Here is a 19558-nt window from a genome sequence, read left to right as displayed (position 1 = left end):
GTGTTAAAAAAAAATAAAAATAAAAGTTTGTGGTTGAAAATGAATTTATTTTCATAATTGTGAGTTACTTTTGTATCAACATCCAATATTACCAATAATATCTTTTATTATTTTTTGTAATGCTTAAAATTGTGGCTATTTTGTTTCAAACCTTTAACTTTCTTCCCTGTAAAGGACCTTTGCACAAAATTGTAGGAACATTGAAGTACTGAATCTAAATGGGTGTACGAAGACTACAGATGCGTAAGTATTTTATGTTTTAGAGGGGTGAATCATAGCCCCTTGTTTCCTGCCTATGCTAGCTTTAAATGTGAGCCATTAAATATATTTAGCAAATTTCATTTTGACCTTACAGAGGAAAGATATTTTGAAAGGAGAAAACATTAAAATAGAAATGGCATAAGAAACTAGTTTTCGAATCTGACCCAAATCCTATCTTGATATTTAAAGTGAAACTTAAAAATTGGAGTCCGTGTGTATGCAGTAGGGATACTAATACTAGAAATTACTAGGACTACTTATGTTTCAAGAAGATACTAGTAGCTTTCATTCAAAAGGCAGAGTAAACCAATAATTCTGTAAAAAGATAGAAAATCTTAAATACGTATGAAACAACTTGTGATCATCGATACTGAGAGCATTTGTTAAATGATCCTTTAAATGTGCTATGTCTGTGTCAGGTACAGTATAAATGGAATAAAACAGTTGTTCATCCTTGAGAGCTTACTGTCACAGACCTAATAGATGTGGAAGGTAGACATAAAAAACATTCAGCCCCTGCCCTGCCCTGCCCAATTCAGTCCCAGGTTATCTATTGGTGATGATATGTATCAAATAACATTTAAATATTATATAGGGAAATTGTTGCCTGTTATGAGATGAAGTGAAGCCATTGAGGAAACATGTTTATACAGGGAGGGGGCCAGGATTATTTAGTGAATGTTCCTGTTCGGAAAGGCCTCATGAAAGAGATGGGATCTTTAGAATTGAAACAGAGGGTACAGATTGTTTATTTTAGTACTTTCTTTGAGGTCACAACATTATTAACTTTTACTAAAAAAAAATGTCTGAAAGACAAAAACTATGGTTATTCTACTGTGGTTATTCTAACAAGTGTTATTTCTGTGGATTGATTTGACCTTTAACATGAGTAACATATCTAACTCCTCCCCCAACCATGACTTTATACCAGTAGCCCTCCATTTACTTTAGATAAATTACCTGTTTATTTTTTTCTTTTGAATACTTAATATTCAGAGATTGAAATTTTGGCTACTTTGGTAAAAATAAAAGTGACATATAATTTACACTAAGAATAATTTTCTAAGAATCGATTCTATATACCAAAGATAAACTGACAAAAATGTAGTACAATTTATGTGCAAAGCTATTCATTTTTACTGTTTGTAATAACAAATACTACATTATTTTCAATAGCAAAATATGGGAAAGAACCCAAATATCAATCAGTAGAGGACTGTTAAATCAAAGGAATGAGGAGAGTATATAGTATTCTGGAATGATCTCTAGGACATACTGTTTAAGTTAAGGAAGCAAACTGCAGAGGAGTTTGTATAAGATACTTTTTGCAGAGCCAGTAAATACCCGTGTTTACTTATATTTTCAAAAAGAAACAATTTAAAGATTATAAAAATGAGTAAAAATGGTCACCTGTGGGTAAGAGAATAAACACAGAGACAGGGATGAAAGGAAGACTCTGAAGTATCAGGTTTTGTAGTTTTCCTTTAATAGCTATGTAAATGTTTTACATACATAATTAAAATATGAATTAAGTCAAAAAGAAATCAAAGCAGTCCCTAAAAATTGAAAACAAAATAAAACACATGAACCCAATCATATCAAGTTGGAGCTATAACCACACAGAGAGAAATTACTTCTACTGACTTTTGATTTCTTTTTTTTAAGGTGTTTTTTTTTTTTACACTTGATTTTAGCCTAAAGGCCAAGAAGCAATAAGTTTTTTGGGTTTTTTTTTTTTTAATGTTTATTTATTTTTGAGAGAGTGCACAAGCTGGGAGGGGCAGAGAAAGAGGGAGACATATGGTCTGTGTGTCGACAGTGGCACTTGAACTCACAAACCGTGAGATGACCTGAGCTGAAGTTGGATGCTTAACTGATTGAGCCACCCAGGCGCCCCTCTTTTTTTTTTTTTTTTTTTTTTTTTTTTAAGTTTTATTTATTTATTTTGCGAGAGAGACAAAGAGAGCACAGTGGAGAGGGGCAGACAGAGAGAGAATCCCAAGCAGGCTCTACACTCCATGCAGAGCCCAATGCAGGGCTCAAACCCACAAAGTGAACTGTACAATCATGACCTGAGCCAAAATCAAGAGTCAGATAAATGCTTAACCGATTGAGCCACTCCAGCGCTCTGACTGACTTTTATTTCTTATGAAAGTTTTAAATATATACCAAAGTAGACAAAACAGTGTACTGAACACATCACCCACCTTCAAATTGATAATTGAGAAATTACCACTTGATGGTCAGTCTTGTGTCATCTATATCCCCAAATTTTTCTTACTTTGAAAAAAGTCCTAGACATCATATTATTTTAATCTGTAAGCATATATTTCTAAAAGATAAAAGCTTTTAACATAAGCATGTTAATTTTATCACTCCTATAAAAAAACTTAATATCTTAAAATCATCAAATAACCACTGGCCAGTTCAGATTTTTGCTGCTTCTAGTGACTTCAGAAACACAATATTTTAAGCATCATATATAAGAAAAAAGACACAAACTTTAAAAAGCAAAAATGGAGACTTCTGCTTCTGCCATGACAATAAATGCCCTCCTGCCATAAACAACTGTAAAACTGTACAAAACATATCAAAGAACCAGTTTCAGATGTTGGACAATATGCAGCACAGGACTGAGCAATTAGGTGGGCCCTATGACCACCCTGGCTTTCTGCCCGGTGGTGTTTTCCAGATGATGGTATAAGGAGAAAGAACCCAAACGGAGAATAAGGTTCTGGCTGATTTGAAGAATAAGAGATCAGAGTTCAGGAAGACAAAAGTGGCTGGAATTTTTATCTTAAGATGGGAGAACTACTCAAAAAGGCTACAGAAATCTACATTGATCTGGCTGAATAGTAAGCTATAAATGGACGTATTGAGACCCCACGAAGCTGGGTAGAAAACATCTAAAAGGAAGGAACAATTACCAGGAAACTGTAAACTGAGAAATTGCCAGAGCTTAGGTAAGGCTGAGAGAAGTTCAAAATGAAGAATGTTCATTGAATACCTTGGGGTATTTAATAGAGACTTCAGAAAGGTCACGCCTTTGTAGTAAAGCTAGACTGGACCTGTCCCAGTAAAGGTTAAAAGAAAAAATTCAGGGTCAAATTGATCCATACCTAATTTAGCTGCCTGCCAAGTTGACATTCCTTTAAAGAAGACAACAAAGCATGGGGTGCCTGGGTAGCTCAGTGGTTAAGTGTCCAGCCCTTGATTTTGGCTCAGGTCATGATCTCATGGTTGTGAGATCAAGCCCTGCATTGGAATGCTCTCTCCCTCTCTCCCTCTGTCTCTCTCAAAATAAATAAACTTTAAAAATAAAGACAACAAAGCCTAGACACTCAGCATACAGAATTTCCAGCATTCAATGAAAATTACAAGACATGCAAAAAAGCATGAAATGATACCAGAAGAAAAACCAGTCAATAGTAACAGGTCCAGAAATGACAGAGGTTATAAAATTGACCAATAAAAAGGGTTTAAAAATAGCAAGTACAAACATGCTCAAGAATTTGTGCAAAAACTTAAAGATAATATGGAGATTGAAGTAAAAGCATGAGAGAGGATATACTATTACAATCACTAATCACAGGAAACTTGGAATGGTTAGTAACATGAGATGATGTAAACTTCAGGAAAAGTGTAGATGGAAAAGATACTAGAAAGTAAATGACAAATCAAGTAGACCAAAAAACAGTAAAGCTCTAGAAGACTTGAGCAACACTGTCAATGAACTTGTCCTAATTGACACTTAAACAGAATGCTATACCAGAAAGCATCAGAGTAAGTGTTCTTTTCAAGTGCACTTAGAATATTTAGTGAGACACACCAAATAATGGACCATAAAAAATTTTTCAGTGAATTTAGGATTGAAATCATAGTGAGTGTAGTGCCATGTCCTCAACAGAATTAAAGTAGAAATGAGTAACATTTCTTGAAATTTTGAAAGTTAAATATTATCCTTCAGAATAACATGGGTCCACAATTTCTTTATCCATTCATCAGTTGATGGACATTTAGGTTTATATACACAATGGAGTACTACGTGGCAATGAGAAAGAATGAAATATGGCCCTTTGTAGCAACGTGGATGGAACTGGAGAGTGTTATGCTAAGTGAAATAAGCCATACAGAGAAAGACAGATACCATATGTTTTCACTCTTATGTGGATCCTGAGAAACTTAACAGAAGTCCATGGGGGAGGGGAAGGAAAAAAAAAAAAAAGGTTAGAGTGGGAGAGAGCCAAAGCATAAGAGACTCTTAAAAACTGAGAACAAACTGAGGGTAGATGGGGGGTGGGAGGGAGGGGAGGGTGGGTGATGGGTATTGAGGAGGGCACCTTTTGGGATGAGCACTGGGTGTTGTATGGAAACCAATTTGACAATAAATTTCATATATTGGAAAAAAAAAAAAAAAGAGTAACATAGGTCCAAGAATAGATTACAAAGAAAACTAGAAAATATGTTTTGCTGTGTGATAATGAAAACATAATGTTTGAAACTTGTGGGCTATTCCAAAGGCAATACTTTAGAGAAAAATGTTGTTTCAAATGCTTATGTTAGAAAAGAAAGGTTTAAAATAGAGGATCTAGGGGTTCATCGCTGGCTCAGTTGATAGAGCATGTGACTCTTGACCTCGGGGTGGTGAGTTCAAGCCCCACGTTGAGTACAGAGATTACTTTTTAAAAAATTAGATATCAACAAAATAGGAAACAAAAACAGTACTGAAACCAAAAGCTGGTTTTTTGGGAGGAAAAAAACCCCAAATTGACAGACTCAGACGAAGAAAATAAAAGAGAAGACCTAGATTATCAAGGAGAGCACTAAATATTTTACCCGAAAGACAGATTAAGACAATCTGAATAGATCAGTAACAAGTTCAGTGAATAATTGAAAAGAATCCCATAAAGAAAAGCCCAGGCCCAGATGTCTTCACTGGTGAATTCCATCAAATATTTAAAGAAGAGGGGCACCTGGATGGCTCATTTGGTTAAGCATCTGATTCTTGATTTCGGCTTAGGTCACGGTCTCACAGTGGTGAGATCTAGCCCCACGTTGGTTCCATGCTAATCGTGGAGACTGCTTGGGATTCTCTCTCCCTCTCTCCTTCTCTCCTTCTCCTTCCTCCACCCCCCAAAATAAATAAAAAAATAAACATTAAAAAATATTTACAGAAGAAATAGCAGTTTTCAAACTGATTCATAAAATGAAATAGGAAGTATTTCATAACTCATTTTATGAGGCCAGTATTTTTCTGATACCAAAGACATCACAATAAAAGGAAATCTACTAATTGTTCTTTCTCAGAAACAGAGCCACAAAAATACCTGACAGAATTTTAGCAAACTAAATCCCGCAACATAAGAAAGGATTTGGAATCATAACCAAGCAGGATTTATCCCAGAAATACAAGTGTGGCTTAATATCTGAAAATCAATTAAATATAATATCTCATAATAATTAGTAGAATAAAGTAGAGGTCAGTAGACTTTCTGAACAGGGCCAGATAAGTAAATATTTTTAGGGCTTCATTGGCCATACAGTCTCTGTCACAGCACCCAACCCTGCCAATATGTTTTACAAAGGCAGCCATAGAGTATACATAAACAATTAAGCATAAGTGTGCTCCAATAAAGCTTTATTTCTGTACAATGAGATTTGAATTTCATGTAAGTTTCACATGTCACAAGATCTTTAAAAATTTTTTTTCAACCCTTTGAAAACATCAAAACCATTCTTGACTTGTGAGCCATATAAAAACGGGCAGCTAGTGAGATTTACTGCCCCTTGGAATAAAGGACAGGAACTACATGATCATCTCAGTGTGTGGTGGCCTCTAACATGGCCCCCAAATAACCCCTGACTCCTAGTACTCACACCCTTATGTAATCTTTCCCCATGAACGTGGACTGGACCTAGTGACTCATTTCTAACAATAGAATATTGCAAAAGAGATTGGATGTCACTTTGGAGGTTAAGTACCAAAGACTGTGATTCTGTCTTGCTCTGCTTTCTCTCAGGGCTGTGGCTCTGGAGGAAGCAGCCTGCCCTGTTGTGAGTAGCTCTGTGGAGAGGTCCATGTAGCAAGGAACTTAAGGTGTGGCCAGCAGCCAGCAAGGACCTGAAACCTATCAAAAACCAAATGAGTGAGCTTGGAATTGGATCTGCTGAGGTCTGCCAACAGCCACCTAAAATAAGCTTGGAAGGGAATTTGCACCCAGTTAACCTTTGAGATGAATGCAACTGTGACCAAGACCTTAATTGCAGCCTGTGAGACATCCTGAGTCAGAGGCACCCTGCTAAAGCTGCCTGTGCCTGTATTCCTGACCCACAAAAATCATGCGATAATAAATGTTGTTTTAAGCTATTCAGTTTGGGGAGTAATTTGTTAAGTAAGAGTAGATAATTAATACATCATCGGATACAGAAAAAAAATACATGGCAAATCCAACACCTATTTGTGATAAAAAAATTCTCAACAAACTAGAAATAGAAGGGAGTTTACTCAATCTGGTCAAAACCATCTATGAAAAACCTGCTGCTAACATCATACTTAATGGTGAAAGACTTTACCCTAAGGTCAAGACCAAGGTAAAGATGTTCCATGTCACCATTTCTGCCAACATTCTGTTGGAGATTCTAGCCAATGCAGTAAGCTTGAAAGAAGAACAAGAAAGAAAGAAAGAAAGAAAGAAAGAAAAAGAAAGAAAGAAAGAAAGAAAGGAGGGAGGGAGGGAGGGAGGGAGGGAGGGAGGAAGAAAACTGACAGGAAAGAAGTAAACCGTGTTTATTCACAGATAACATAATTCTAAAAGAAGTGCTTGAAAACAGCAAAACATTACTGAAAGAAATTAAACACCTGTATTAAAAGTATACAGAGAACTCTTACAATCAATAATAGGCAATCCAGTTAAAGATTGGGCTAAACACTTGGGTAGATTTTCACCAAGGAAAGAGATGAATGGCTAATAAGCACAAGAAAGGGTGTTTGTTGCACAATTGCACAATAAAACCACAGTGGGATTACAATCCATACCCCCTAACATGACTATAATGAAAAAGAGAATGCCAAGTATTGGCAAAGATGTGGAGAAACTGGGGCATTCATGCATTGCTGGTAGGAATGTAAAATAGTACAGCCACTTTGGAAAATAGTGTGGTGGTTTCTTAAAAAGTCAAACATAAACATAGTGTAGGACCTAGCAATGCTAATCCTAGGCATCTACCCGGAAAAAATGGAAACATAGGTCCATACAAAGACCTAAGACACATATCTGCCAAATAGAATGTACAACTCTTATTTGGGTCCTAATTTGAACAGGTCACGTTGACGAAGGCATTTATAAGACAATTAGGGAAACTTGGACAGTCAGGTTTTCAGATATTAAGGAATTAAAGTCATTATCCGTTAGAAAGATGTCCTGAAATATTTATAGGTGAAATAGTATGTCTGGGATTTGCTTTAATTTTTTAATTTTTTTTAACGTTTATTTATTTTTGAGAGAGAGACAGCATGAACAGGGAAGGGTCAAAGAGAGAGGGAGACACAGAATCTGAAACAGGCTCCAGGCTCTGAGCTGTCAGCACAGAGCCCGATGAGGGGCTCAAACTCACAGACCGTGAGATCATGACCTGAGCCGAAGTCAGACGCTTAACCGACTGAGCCACCCAGGCGCCCCTGGGATTTGCTTTAAAATACTGAAGCAAAAAGCAGAGGAAAATAGATGAAATAGAAATAGTAGAATGTTAATAAATGTCAAAGCTTAACGATGGTACAAGTGCATTCTGTATTCACTCTTGTGTATATTTGAAATTTGCCATAAGAAGTTAGAAAAATTAAACTGAGAACTTGACTACTGTGGAAAAAGAGCCTTTAAGAAATTCATAAAGGGGGGGTGGGGAAAGAAATTCATAAAGGGGCACCTGGCTGGTCAGTCAGTGGAACATGTGACTCTTGATCTGAGAGTCATGAGGTCAAGCCCCACATTGAGGGAAGAGATTACTTTTTAAAAAAATCATGAAGGCAAGTAGGTAATAATATTACATAACTTAGCTTGTTTGACCCCAATACTGGTCCTTTACAGTTGCAAAAATCCAACCATTTCATACTGCCACGTAAAAGGTTATCTTAAGCAGAGATTTAAGTGAAAGAGCAGAGACAGAGCTTTCAGTCTTCATGTTGCACCACTTGCTAGCAAGTACTAGCTAGCTTTCTGGTATTTCTGTATTTGCAAAATGCATATAGGTCTCTTATCAGCACAGAGTAGTTTGCTGTTAAACATTTCCAAATGAGAATCAAGCACCATGATCCCCTCATGCAAACGCTCATACACAGCACAGCCTTTCTTCTTTGCGAATGGCACCTGCCTCTTCCTCAGCATGAAAGATCCCAGGATTTACAGCTGCTTTTATTTGGGGTATGGAAATTTTATAGTTCTTATGTACAGACACATGTTTAATGAGAATCGTGCATGATTGACTAAAGATGCGTTCCTATTTGTTTATTCATTATTTTCTCCTTTTTCCATTTTTCAGTACATGTACTAGCCTTAGCAAGTTCTGTTCCAAACTCAGGCACCTTGACTTGGCTTCCTGTACATCAATAACAAACATGTCTCTTAAGGCTCTGAGGTAAATGTCTTCTACCAAGAATGTCCAATAATCAGAACAAATATACTTATTTTTTATTTCAAATAACTGAATTAAAGTTGGAATTGAAGGAAACTATGTTTTATGGATATGTACTATAGTTCAGAATAGATTTTTTGTTTTATCACTTGCCCAAATTACAGGACACATCCAGGTGAAATGACTAGAGGTAACTAGGATTTCTGAACAGACTGGCACAACTTCTACATGAATGATTTGATTTTTATGAGGGCTTGAACCCCCCCCCCCCCCAAATGCCACATATCATTATAGCTTAGTGGCTTAGTGATTAAAGCAGCACTCTGGAGCCAGGTGATTAACCAAGTACTTCAAACAAATATAACCCTCCTGAGTTGTTCCTTTCTATCTCATAGTGCTGTTAGGATTAAACAGTATTATTATTATTTGATAGTATTAGGCCAAATCGTGTAAAGTTGCCAGTATTTAACAACTTTTGTCTTATAAAAATGACGGCCTCGTGTAGTTCAACCTAATATATATAAAGCGCTTAGAGTTTCTGGCATACAGTAAGCGCTTGATAAGTTTTGTTTTAATGTTAATGTATTTTTAAAGTACATTACAGAAAATGTACCTTAAAAGGAAGGTGAAATGCTCATTCTCTTTGTAAGTTTACTATTTTATCAGCCTGTTATAAATAATTATAGCCCCATGTATTGGTTATGTTCATGAATAGTAAAAATTAAGCTATTAAAAGAAATGTAGATTTAGTTGAGTGTAAGTAATCTAAAAATATGACTTCCTCTAGACTTTTCCTTATGAATATTGAATATATGCATTTAAGGCCATTTGCCATGTAGGATGATAAATAGGATAATATAACAACACTTACAGTTTACAAAATATTTTCACATAAATGATTTCATTTATTTCAAAACCTTGTGGGGCAGATAGGACAGACACTTTATAGTTAAGAAAGTCTTAAAACATTTTTTAATGCCAGGTACTGTGATTTAACCATAAGATGTAAGTAAATAAGGTATCGTTGCTGCCCTTAAGCTGCTCAGAGCCTAGTGGGAGAAAAAATAAACAGTATGATAAGTTCTGTTATAGAAGTGAGTGCATCCATTTGAGGAGAACATAGGAGGGGCTATGGCTGATCTTAGATTAAGAGGAGTTCAGGCCGGTTTCCTAAAGTGACTTGCCTGAAGTCACACTATTTAATGCTGAAGAATGAACTTGAACCAAGATCCTCTGCCTTCGTTTTATAAAACAATTAAAGCAGCATTTTCCTAAGAATGTCCTAGAACTTGAGATTCTTCCATAGTTCAAGTGAGAAATGAAAGACGAAACTAATATTTGATATAAGGCAGAGATCGAACACAATATCCTAAATTCAGCCTGTGGAAGCAGTACTCCAGATACTTCACAGATAAGGAAAATTTATAGATCTTTTGTATTTTTTACATAAAAATGTAAATGTCCTCATTATTACTTTGATAAGTAATAGAATTATTTGATAAAGAATCTGAATCTAAACTCTTCACTAATTACTCTGTTAACTTGAACAGGTCACTTAATTCCCATTTACTTTCCAGATCTTTTAAAGATGTGATAAGTGCAAAAAGAATATGTTTGGAAAGGATAAACCTCCATAACAGTCTAACATATCTGAAAAACAATATTGTGCTTTGTGCTTACTAGTTTAGCTGGATTTAAGAGAGCCCCTGTAGTGATATAGTCCCACGTGAACACCACAAGTGTTGATAAATATGCTTTGTTGTTTTTGTTGTTGTTGTTGTTGTTGTTGTTGTTGTTGTTGGTTGACTATATTCTAAATCTATGTTAAGTAAATATATTCTTAGGGGAGAACATGGGACTGTAGCCATTCCCCTGACTAAATAGCCAATAAAATGAGACTTTGGTACCTTTGGAATTGGGTTTAGTCATATGTTTGTTTCATTTTGTTTTGTCCTAAGTGAGGGATGTCCACTGTTGGAGCAATTAAACATTTCCTGGTGTGACCAAGTAACCAAGGATGGCATCCAAGCACTAGTGAGAGGCTGTGGGGGTCTCAAGGCCTTATTCTTAAAAGGCTGCACACAGGTAATACTCCATGTAGTGCTTGTGAATGTTAGAAGAACCATGGACTTCGGTAGGCAGTCCAAAGATATTGGCTTGAGGAACATGTAGTTGTATATTATTGGCCAAAGATACATACTTACCAAATACTAAAATGTTTTCCTTAGAGTAAAAAAAACCTAAGAGTTAACATCTGACCAAAGAAATTTATGAGGGGAGGCAAGATGAGGAGAAAAAAATCACACCACGCATCCACCTCAGGCAAGAAGGGTCTCTTGCAACTTAATCTGAAAAGGAAACTTGCCATGTTGTCATTCATTGTCTGAGACCTTAAACTGGAGAGGCAAGGAAGCCAGCCTTAGCAATTTCGCTGGTTGTTTAACTACCAGGTTAAATGTGCCAAATATACAGAACCTACATTTTACAGTGTTGATGTTTACTTCCTGCCAGTCACATTACAAATCCCAACATATTTTGTCATTAAAAATTTTTGCTATCTTCATATTTTACTGTGGAAAAAAAATAAGGAATTGACATGGCAGTGTCTGGAAGGAAATAATCAAAAGTGAGTTTAGAAGTGATTGACAAAGTAGGGCTAGGCTCTTAAGAAATTATTTTACTAATGCTTACTGAAACCATACCTTGGATGCCGTTAAAAGTGCCCTTACTCTTTGACCATGATGGGACGAGTTCCATTGTTTGAAACAGAGCTTTGAAAGTGAGACTGCCTTAAAACAACAGCTTGAGCTTCTGGTTATTTATGGAATCCTGGAAAATATTGATTGGAATGCACCATTATACATTATAATCAATTACTTGCCATCTGTTCTCAGCACTGTACACATGGCACTGATCTTCCAGCAGCAGATAAACCGGATTCCTTTCTCAGCTCCTGCTCCCAAAAAGTTTGTTTTTAAAAAACTTTATATAGGAAGCATAGAAGTGTGAAAATTATTTTAGCTTCATAATCCCTGAACAAAATGCTGTGAGGCATATTTAATTTATCAGAAGAAAAATCCATAAACATTAGGCAGTGTTTATTTTATCTTTTCCTTGATTTGGTGATCATATGAATTTGATGTGGTTGGAACTGATGAAAAATACTGATAACCATACTAATGATATGAAGTCCACCTTTCTGTGATCACAGGTCATTGTTTCTGATTCATTGTTCCTTTGAAATTTGGTTGGCTGTATTTAGAATGTATTAATGAATGTATACATTCCTAAATCTTTATCCCTTGAAACAATGTTAGTAATCATATTTTCTCTTTTTAATCTTTCTAGCTAGAAGACGAAGCTCTCAAGTACATAGGTGCACACTGTCCTGAACTGGTGACTTTGAACTTGCAGACTTGTTTAGTAAGCAGTCCTTCCCACAATTCTTTTGTATTAGTAATTCCTATCAGTAATATTGTAAGAGCTTTAGTCATCAAGACCAGTGGTTATTCTACTTCAATCCTGGGGACACTGTACACACACAGATGATTCTTTGCATGTTTAACAATAGTCACTCCTGAGGGTTTTAACAGAGATAATATAGAAGGTAGCTCTTGCAGACTTCCAAATAAGCTAACTGTAACTCCACCCCTTTTCTTTTTTTCTTTTCAAAGTGAATTATTCACAAACTTCAGTACTTAAAATATTTTTGGTAAATGAATTGCAGTCAGATCAATTAACATCTATCATTGGGTCATAACTATTGGGAACCACTGATCCGAACAAATGACAAGCAAAATGTACTCTTTAAATTTTTAATTTCCAAGTAGTATTTGTAGTTCACATTTGGCTTGTTTAGACTATCAGCTTTTTTTGTGTCTGGCCCCAAACCCCTGCATTTTGCTCAGAGAATTTGCCGAAATCACTCAGGTTCCTACAACATTGACAGTACACATTTAGCTTTTCTCTCTTGCCTGGAAAATTACATATATGTGTTGCCTTGGAATGAGAGCCTCTCGTTGCAGTGAAAAAGAGTTGATGAGGGCTTTCCTTGTTTTTACTAAAACTTCTTCTCATTATACCCTTCTCTTGTTTGATTACCTGAAACTTGAGAGCATAGTGGTTGTTTAAAGGTGACACATAAAGGGCCATATTTTGTGCAAGTGAAGCAACCTCCCCTTTCAAGCCCTTAAGGGATGGTTCTGATAATGATCTGCTCAGGAGGCTCTTGAAGACTGAGTTAAAGGAATGACATTCCTTTTAATTCTGATCACCCCTTCCTTTTAATTCTGACTGTCATAGTTACTATCAGAATTTGCCTAATTTCATTTATGAAACCAAAATATTTGGCCTGACAGGAAGAGCTTATACAACTGTTGTAAACATGAAACCATCACCTTACGGTGATAGGAAGAAACTGTTCTTAGGCATCTTCAGATTCTGTTTGTACACACAGATACACAGAGATACACTCCATAGATATTTGTGTGGATATATGTTACACACACATTCACACAACCATATAAATACATACCCTACCTACCATTCGCTGTTTTAGTTTCACTTCCTTTATCCTTTCAGCAGACAGAAAGTGCAGGTGGTGAGCCTAAAGAACCAGTTCTGTCATCAGTTTAGTTTACTCTTTCCCTTCACCCAGATCTTAGGGCATAAGTCATCCCTTCCGTAGAATGTGATGAAATGATTCTCATTCCTAAGACTTCATGTGTCTGCCCAAAACTGTTGAAGTGACCAAAGTACATTCTTTAGCCATTCTCTTTTTCTGGACTAATTTGAAAACATAAAAGTTTAGTAAATTTTATTCTTTCTAAAATTTGAAGTATTGGTACATAGGACTTTCCTCAACTTTCTTCCTCAGTAATCCCTTATAGATTTTAAAACATTAAGAAGGAAAAGGCAGCACAGCCCTATAAAACTTTCCTAATATTATATGACACAAGTTCTCAGTGGCCTGGTAAATATGCATGTTTATCGATTGCTGTTTCCCCTTTACATTTCAATTATCCTTGTTTAGTAATAACACACATCACACTTGTATGAAAGTTACTTCCACATGTGTTGATCTTCATTAATTTATCCTCCAGATAAATCTTATATCTGCCTTAGCATCCATTTTTTATCCGTATCTTGTTTCAATTATGCAATATTGAGAATATACGGATTTAAGCAGTGAATATTTAAAGCTTGATTTTTTTTTTCAGTTGTCCTGGCAACCTAAGGACACTGACTGAACAGAGATGACAGGAGAGCTTTATTCTGAGGCTTATACAAAATTTGTGAAACTAACAGGACAAATTGAAGTGCTAATCATATCCTACATGTTAAGATGTTTATATATGGCATCTTTTTTTTTTTTAGTGTAACATCTTGCTGTGTCCTTTTTATTTTAGAATAATTTAAAACACACAAAATTACATTTGGTTGATCACAGCTGTTTATCTCCATAAATGAGTATATTCTTTATATTATACAACTAAAATAAATAAATAAATGGATCTGTGGTTGATATGAAGTTGCAACTGTCATCCATAGGTTGTTTTATTTTTTCAGTAACTTAATATCAGTGTCAATTTTGAACTTATAAATACATTTATACTGCTGTGCTTGCCTGTTTTCTAGGTTTCAAAGTCATGTAATTGAATCTGCCCCACGATGTACCTCATGCTATTCCCAATCCCGTTGGGTTACAAGAATCCCATTATAGCTTCCTCCTTTTACACCAAAAATGAGCACTGGGGCACCTAGCTGGCTCAGTCAGTAGAGCATATAACTCTTGATCGCGGGGTCGTGAGTTCAAGCCCCACATTGGGCATGGAGCCTACTTAAAATAAATTAAAATGAAAAAAATGAGCACAGATTCTCTCACAAACTAAATCAAAAGGAACTGAGAAGGAGAAACAAAGTGTATTCATTTTCTTTTAGGTCTACTACCTAATTAATATTAAGCTCTATTTTATTTCTTTTTGGTGCTTATTTTCAGAGGTAACATTTTTTTCCTTTTCTTCTGCTAAATAACTAATATCTATGGGATTTTTTTGCTCTTATTTATTTATTTATTTATTTTTTTAGCAAATCACAGATGAAGGTCTCATTACTATATGCAGAGGGTGCCATAAGTTACAGTCCCTCTGTGCCTCCGGCTGCTCCAACATCACAGATGCCATCCTGAATGCTCTAGGTCAGAACTGTCCACGGCTTAGGTAAACATTTCTTGTTTAGCTCAAAAAATCATGGGAAAGGAACAAAGGCCTTCTTCACCCAAATTTATTTCTTTGGAACTTTGAGATTTTTAAGGTAGACACTACAAGGCTACCCTTTTAGATGCCCAGCTACTTGCTTTGTACCTCATTCGATTACATGTAATTGGCCTAAACCAAAGGGTAATAGTCCCCATTTCCTACTTCTTGCTGTCTAGACTAGAAAAAAAAAAATAACATTTTATTTCATTACTTGTCTTACTAAACTTTCATATAATTCATTTCTGAAGAAAGTTTTTAAAGCCCTACCCCTGTGGTTATTTGTATTGTGGTAATGATGCCCGGTACATAGAAGAAAGTATTTTTTAAAAAAGCCCTACAGGAAAACTTCCTTTGTGCTCAGGGTCTTTTAGAGCAAAGCTTATTTCTCTATGGTTCCTCCTTTCTGCCAAAATATAGGATTGGCTGAATATTTACTAAGAATGCTGTTAGCATACACATGGTTTCAAACGCATATTGATTTTGTAAAAGCCCACAACACACTGTTTCATAATAAATAGGGATTATCCCCATATACCTGTTTTGTTTTTAAAACAAAACTTTTATTTTACTTATATGTTAGACATGTTGACCATTGTTGTAAGGGATTTACAAATATTAATTCATTTAATCCACAGAATACCATATTAGCACTGTTACTGTCTCCATAATATAGATGAGAAAACTGAAGCCCAGAGAGGTCAGATAACCTGTTCAAGGTCTCACAGCTAGTGAGTTCAAGAGCAAGATTCAAACCCAGGCAGCCTGGCTCCAGAACCCAGAAAACTTCTTGTCTTACATATAATAATCATTGTAAACCAATATAACTTCATTAAAGCTTTTTGTAGTCACCTGGCCAGGAGCCTGACCATCATTATTGAAAGAAAATTTGCCTAGATTATCAAAATTCCTTGATAGATCATAGACTTGGTCAGAATTAATTATGTCAGAGGCCTGGAGCTAAGGAGGTAGCCAAACTTCTTCCTAAAAATCTTACACTTTACCTTTTTCTCATTTGAAGAGAGGACTGTTCAGCTCCTTATTACTTCATGGCTTATTTTATTGTTCGAATAGAAAAGTTCCCAAATATGATAATCAAAAGTTCAGTCAGATCATGTTTTCCCATTAGATATATATAGCATTCATTTCTTATTGATTTTTGATAATGATTTCTTATACTGTGGCTTTATTTGTTTCAACTTACGTAGTAAGTAATTTGTAAGCAGACATAAAAATATTCTTTGGTACTGTCACACAGACACCACCAAAGTTTTCACAGAAAGGAGCTACTTTTGATTCCCCAGTCCTGTGGTTGGCATTTAGGTTGGTGTTTAGCAGTTCCTGAGTAGGAGAGTTGTCTGCCAGCTCAGTTTCCCTCTCCTCTGGGCCTCCCCGGGAGCCTGTGGGAGGAGGCAAGAAGCTTAAGGGTATTTTTTCATAAGTATGGAATTTCATACTTGGTACAGGCCTGTAATTAACCAGTCCCTTCATAGAATTTTTAAAAGCTATTTAAATCTGAGTGAACCTACATGTAAAATAGGGAAAGAGAATAATTTACTTGAGCAACAGAATAATTGAAACAGAGTATTTATCTCCATTTCCTTTGTTTTCTAGGAGCAGGCTGCCCTCTGGGGGTAAGCAGTATGCCATCAAGAAGGCTTTTAAATGCATTTTTCATGCATTTTGGCATTAACTACAAGCTTCTATTATATTCTTCTGATTGCATCACCCTGAATTGTGGTATTTACAGGACCACTTTATGATGACTCCATGAAAATGAATGGCAAGATCTGTATACAGACTTGCTTAGCTGTTAATGTCACTATAGTATGCAGTGCCTAGGGAATAGGAGGTTGTTTTCTTAAATTCTTGCTGTTTTTAATAAACCCAGTTTTCAGGGAACAAGGGCTTGACTTTCACTTTTTTTTTTTTTTTTTTTTATAACAGAATATTAGAAGTGGCAAGGTGTTCTCAATTAACAGATGTAGGCTTTACCACTCTGGCTAGGGTAAGTATTTTCTCCAGGTTCTGTGGGTTTGGTTTGGGATTTTTCTTTCAGAGGAGTGAACAATGAGGGAGAAGTAGAAAGGCAGCAGAATTGAGGGTGTGGGATGTGAGGGAACTTCTCTGTGGCTGGTGTTCCTGAGCATTCTCATGCTGCAGCTATAGGCCTGTGGAATACAAACTGCTCTGGAAATACAGACGTGCGTTGGAGGACATGATGCTCCTTCATGAGACTTGATTTGTCACATTTTCATTAGATGGTAAACTAAGCAGGGACTTTCTCATGCTTCATGAAAGAAATTCTTGGTTACTTGGGTATGCGACTGGTGGGTGAGAGTGTTGTTGAAAGAAATGGATAAGCCCAATTTTAAATGGAGGTGGCTTAAGATTTTTTGTGTTCTCCAGAATATGTTAATCCTTGGAATGGTTTATAAATCACTGTATGTGTAATAATAGCATTTAAAATTATATTGTCTTTAACCAGTATAATGGAACATGGGGAAGGACCTTTGCTTTCAGGCAGATTGATGGAACATTAATTGGTCGGGGGCAACATATGGCATAACTAAATTGGGACATAAAGCTTACCTTTCAGTCTTCCAAAGAAAATAATTTTCATCAAATTATTTATGGTTGGAAGGCTCTGTACTAGCTTGGTATTAATGTTCAGGGAATTTATTCCCGTGGACTTGTAAGGTGTTAGATACTTTAAATGTAGAATAATTAAGAAATTTCACTGTGATTGAGGCATTTTAAAATGTGTAATTAATGGAATAAGGCAGAAAGTGTCATTAGAATGACACCTCTGAGTTATGGGAGGTTGTTATAGGAATAACTCTGAAAGTTAAGATTTTGTCGGTGTATTTAATACTACTTCTGGCCTTAAATTTTCCCATGTTTTAAATGTTTGAGCTATAATGTTTGGTTTTGTATTTTATAGAATTGCCATGAGCTCGAAAAGATGGACCTGGAAGAGTGTGTTCAGGTAAGAATGTGGATTTTTACTCAGAAATACAGTATGATAGAAACTTACATAACTGGGCAGACAGACTGACCTTACGAACAATTTCTTTTATTACCAGTTTTTAAAGCTTTGAGATTATTAATTGATTGGGGAGAAATTTTGAAGGGGCACTTCTACTCCTAAAAAGAAGATAGAGTAATAAATTTTTTTATAGTAAAAATAAAGGAAAGAGACTCCAGTAACTATAGAAGTCAGTTTTTTCTAAAATACTTGTTATCCAGACACTACTTAGGAGCTATTCTTACTAAACTAAAACTTGTTCACATCCATCTATCTTTTGCACTTGCCTGAGTGTCCCATGTGTCCTCCCCAGTGTTGCTCCTTCTGAGTGATGTGCACATGCCTGCCCTCCCCAACCTTTCACCGCCCACCATTTCTTAACCCCTGTGAAGCTCTGTATGTTATCATCATCATCATCATTTCAGAGTTGGAGGGACATTTGAAAAGAAGCACTAATTTACTTTCCAGCCTAAGAGAACTATAAAAGACTGTTCTTCCTTCAAGAGTTCTGCTTCTTGAATGTTCATAGCTAACCCAGAGTCCCGCAGCCCCCTTCTGCCACCTTTGGGAAAATACCTGACACCCAGTTTATCAATTCAGAGTTAATGGCATGACTTATAAAATATAAGCCAAATATATATTCTTAAAAATTTGAGGATATTCCCACATTAAATTTTTTTATGGAGCAGTGTCTTCTGATTCTTTTTTGTGGTTGTTCTAAGGAGGTAGAACCAAGTCCAATGGATACAAACTACAAGGGGACAGATTTTCATTCATTTCAGAAACAAAGGATTTTCAATAGACTATTCTTTGAATAGTCAAAGATGAAAATTAGAGATGACTAGATGTGTTCAAACCTGCCTGGATAGATTCTCAAAGAACAGGTTCAGGTAGCTGATGGGATTTCAACCTTAGGTTCTGTTATTTGATGATTAATATCAGGGTATCAGTCTAGGGGCACCTGGCTGGCTCAGTCAGTAGAGCATGCGACTCTTAATCTCAGGGTCACAAGTTCAAGCCCCACATTAGGCATGGAGCCTACTTTAAAAAAGGGGGGCGGGGTATCAGTCTAGAATACAAGTGTACTCAAGAATGAGGTACAGCCATGAGGCTTTTTTGGAATTATACCTATAATAAACTTCTGTGTTTCTTTCAGATAACAGATAGCACATTAATCCAACTTTCTATACACTGTCCTCGACTTCAAGTATTGGTGAGTTTGACTTTTTGAAAGTTTTGTGTTCATTGGATTCAATCAAAACCCAACTCTTACTTTACTCTTGGTGTCTGGCTACCATTTTGGGAAAGCATATTTCTCCAAATTGCCAACTTACAGAGGACCAAAGGATTATGTTATCAGTACTTAGAGATTGAAAAGTGACATGAA

The 19558-nt window shown here is 36.0% G+C and overlaps 1 protein-coding gene across 3 annotated transcripts in view; it reads left to right on the top strand.

Annotated features, from left to right (window-relative positions):
- The window catches only part of FBXL20 (F-box and leucine rich repeat protein 20), a 100197-nt gene that overhangs the window by 70800 nt on the left and 9839 nt on the right, over positions 1-19558 (top strand). For all 3 annotated transcript variants that reach the window (XM_078437195.2, XM_078437196.2, XM_078437197.2), the window contains 8 exons: positions 175-243; positions 8797-8892; positions 10848-10974; positions 12238-12312; positions 14977-15107; positions 17091-17151; positions 18088-18132; positions 19328-19384. In XM_078437195.2, coding sequence (XP_078293321.1) covers positions 175-243; positions 8797-8892; positions 10848-10974; positions 12238-12312; positions 14977-15107; positions 17091-17151; positions 18088-18132; positions 19328-19384 — 661 coding nt within the window. The remainder of the gene's footprint in view (positions 1-174; positions 244-8796; positions 8893-10847; positions 10975-12237; positions 12313-14976; positions 15108-17090; positions 17152-18087; positions 18133-19327; positions 19385-19558) is intronic.

The sequence above is a fragment of the Panthera onca genome, chromosome E1 (assembly GCF_046562875.1).
Source record: "Panthera onca isolate mPanOnc1 chromosome E1, mPanOnc1 haplotype 2, whole genome shotgun sequence".
In the NCBI taxonomy this organism is placed as follows: domain Eukaryota; kingdom Metazoa; phylum Chordata; class Mammalia; order Carnivora; family Felidae; genus Panthera; species Panthera onca.
This window is presented reverse-complemented; position numbering and strand designations above follow the sequence as displayed.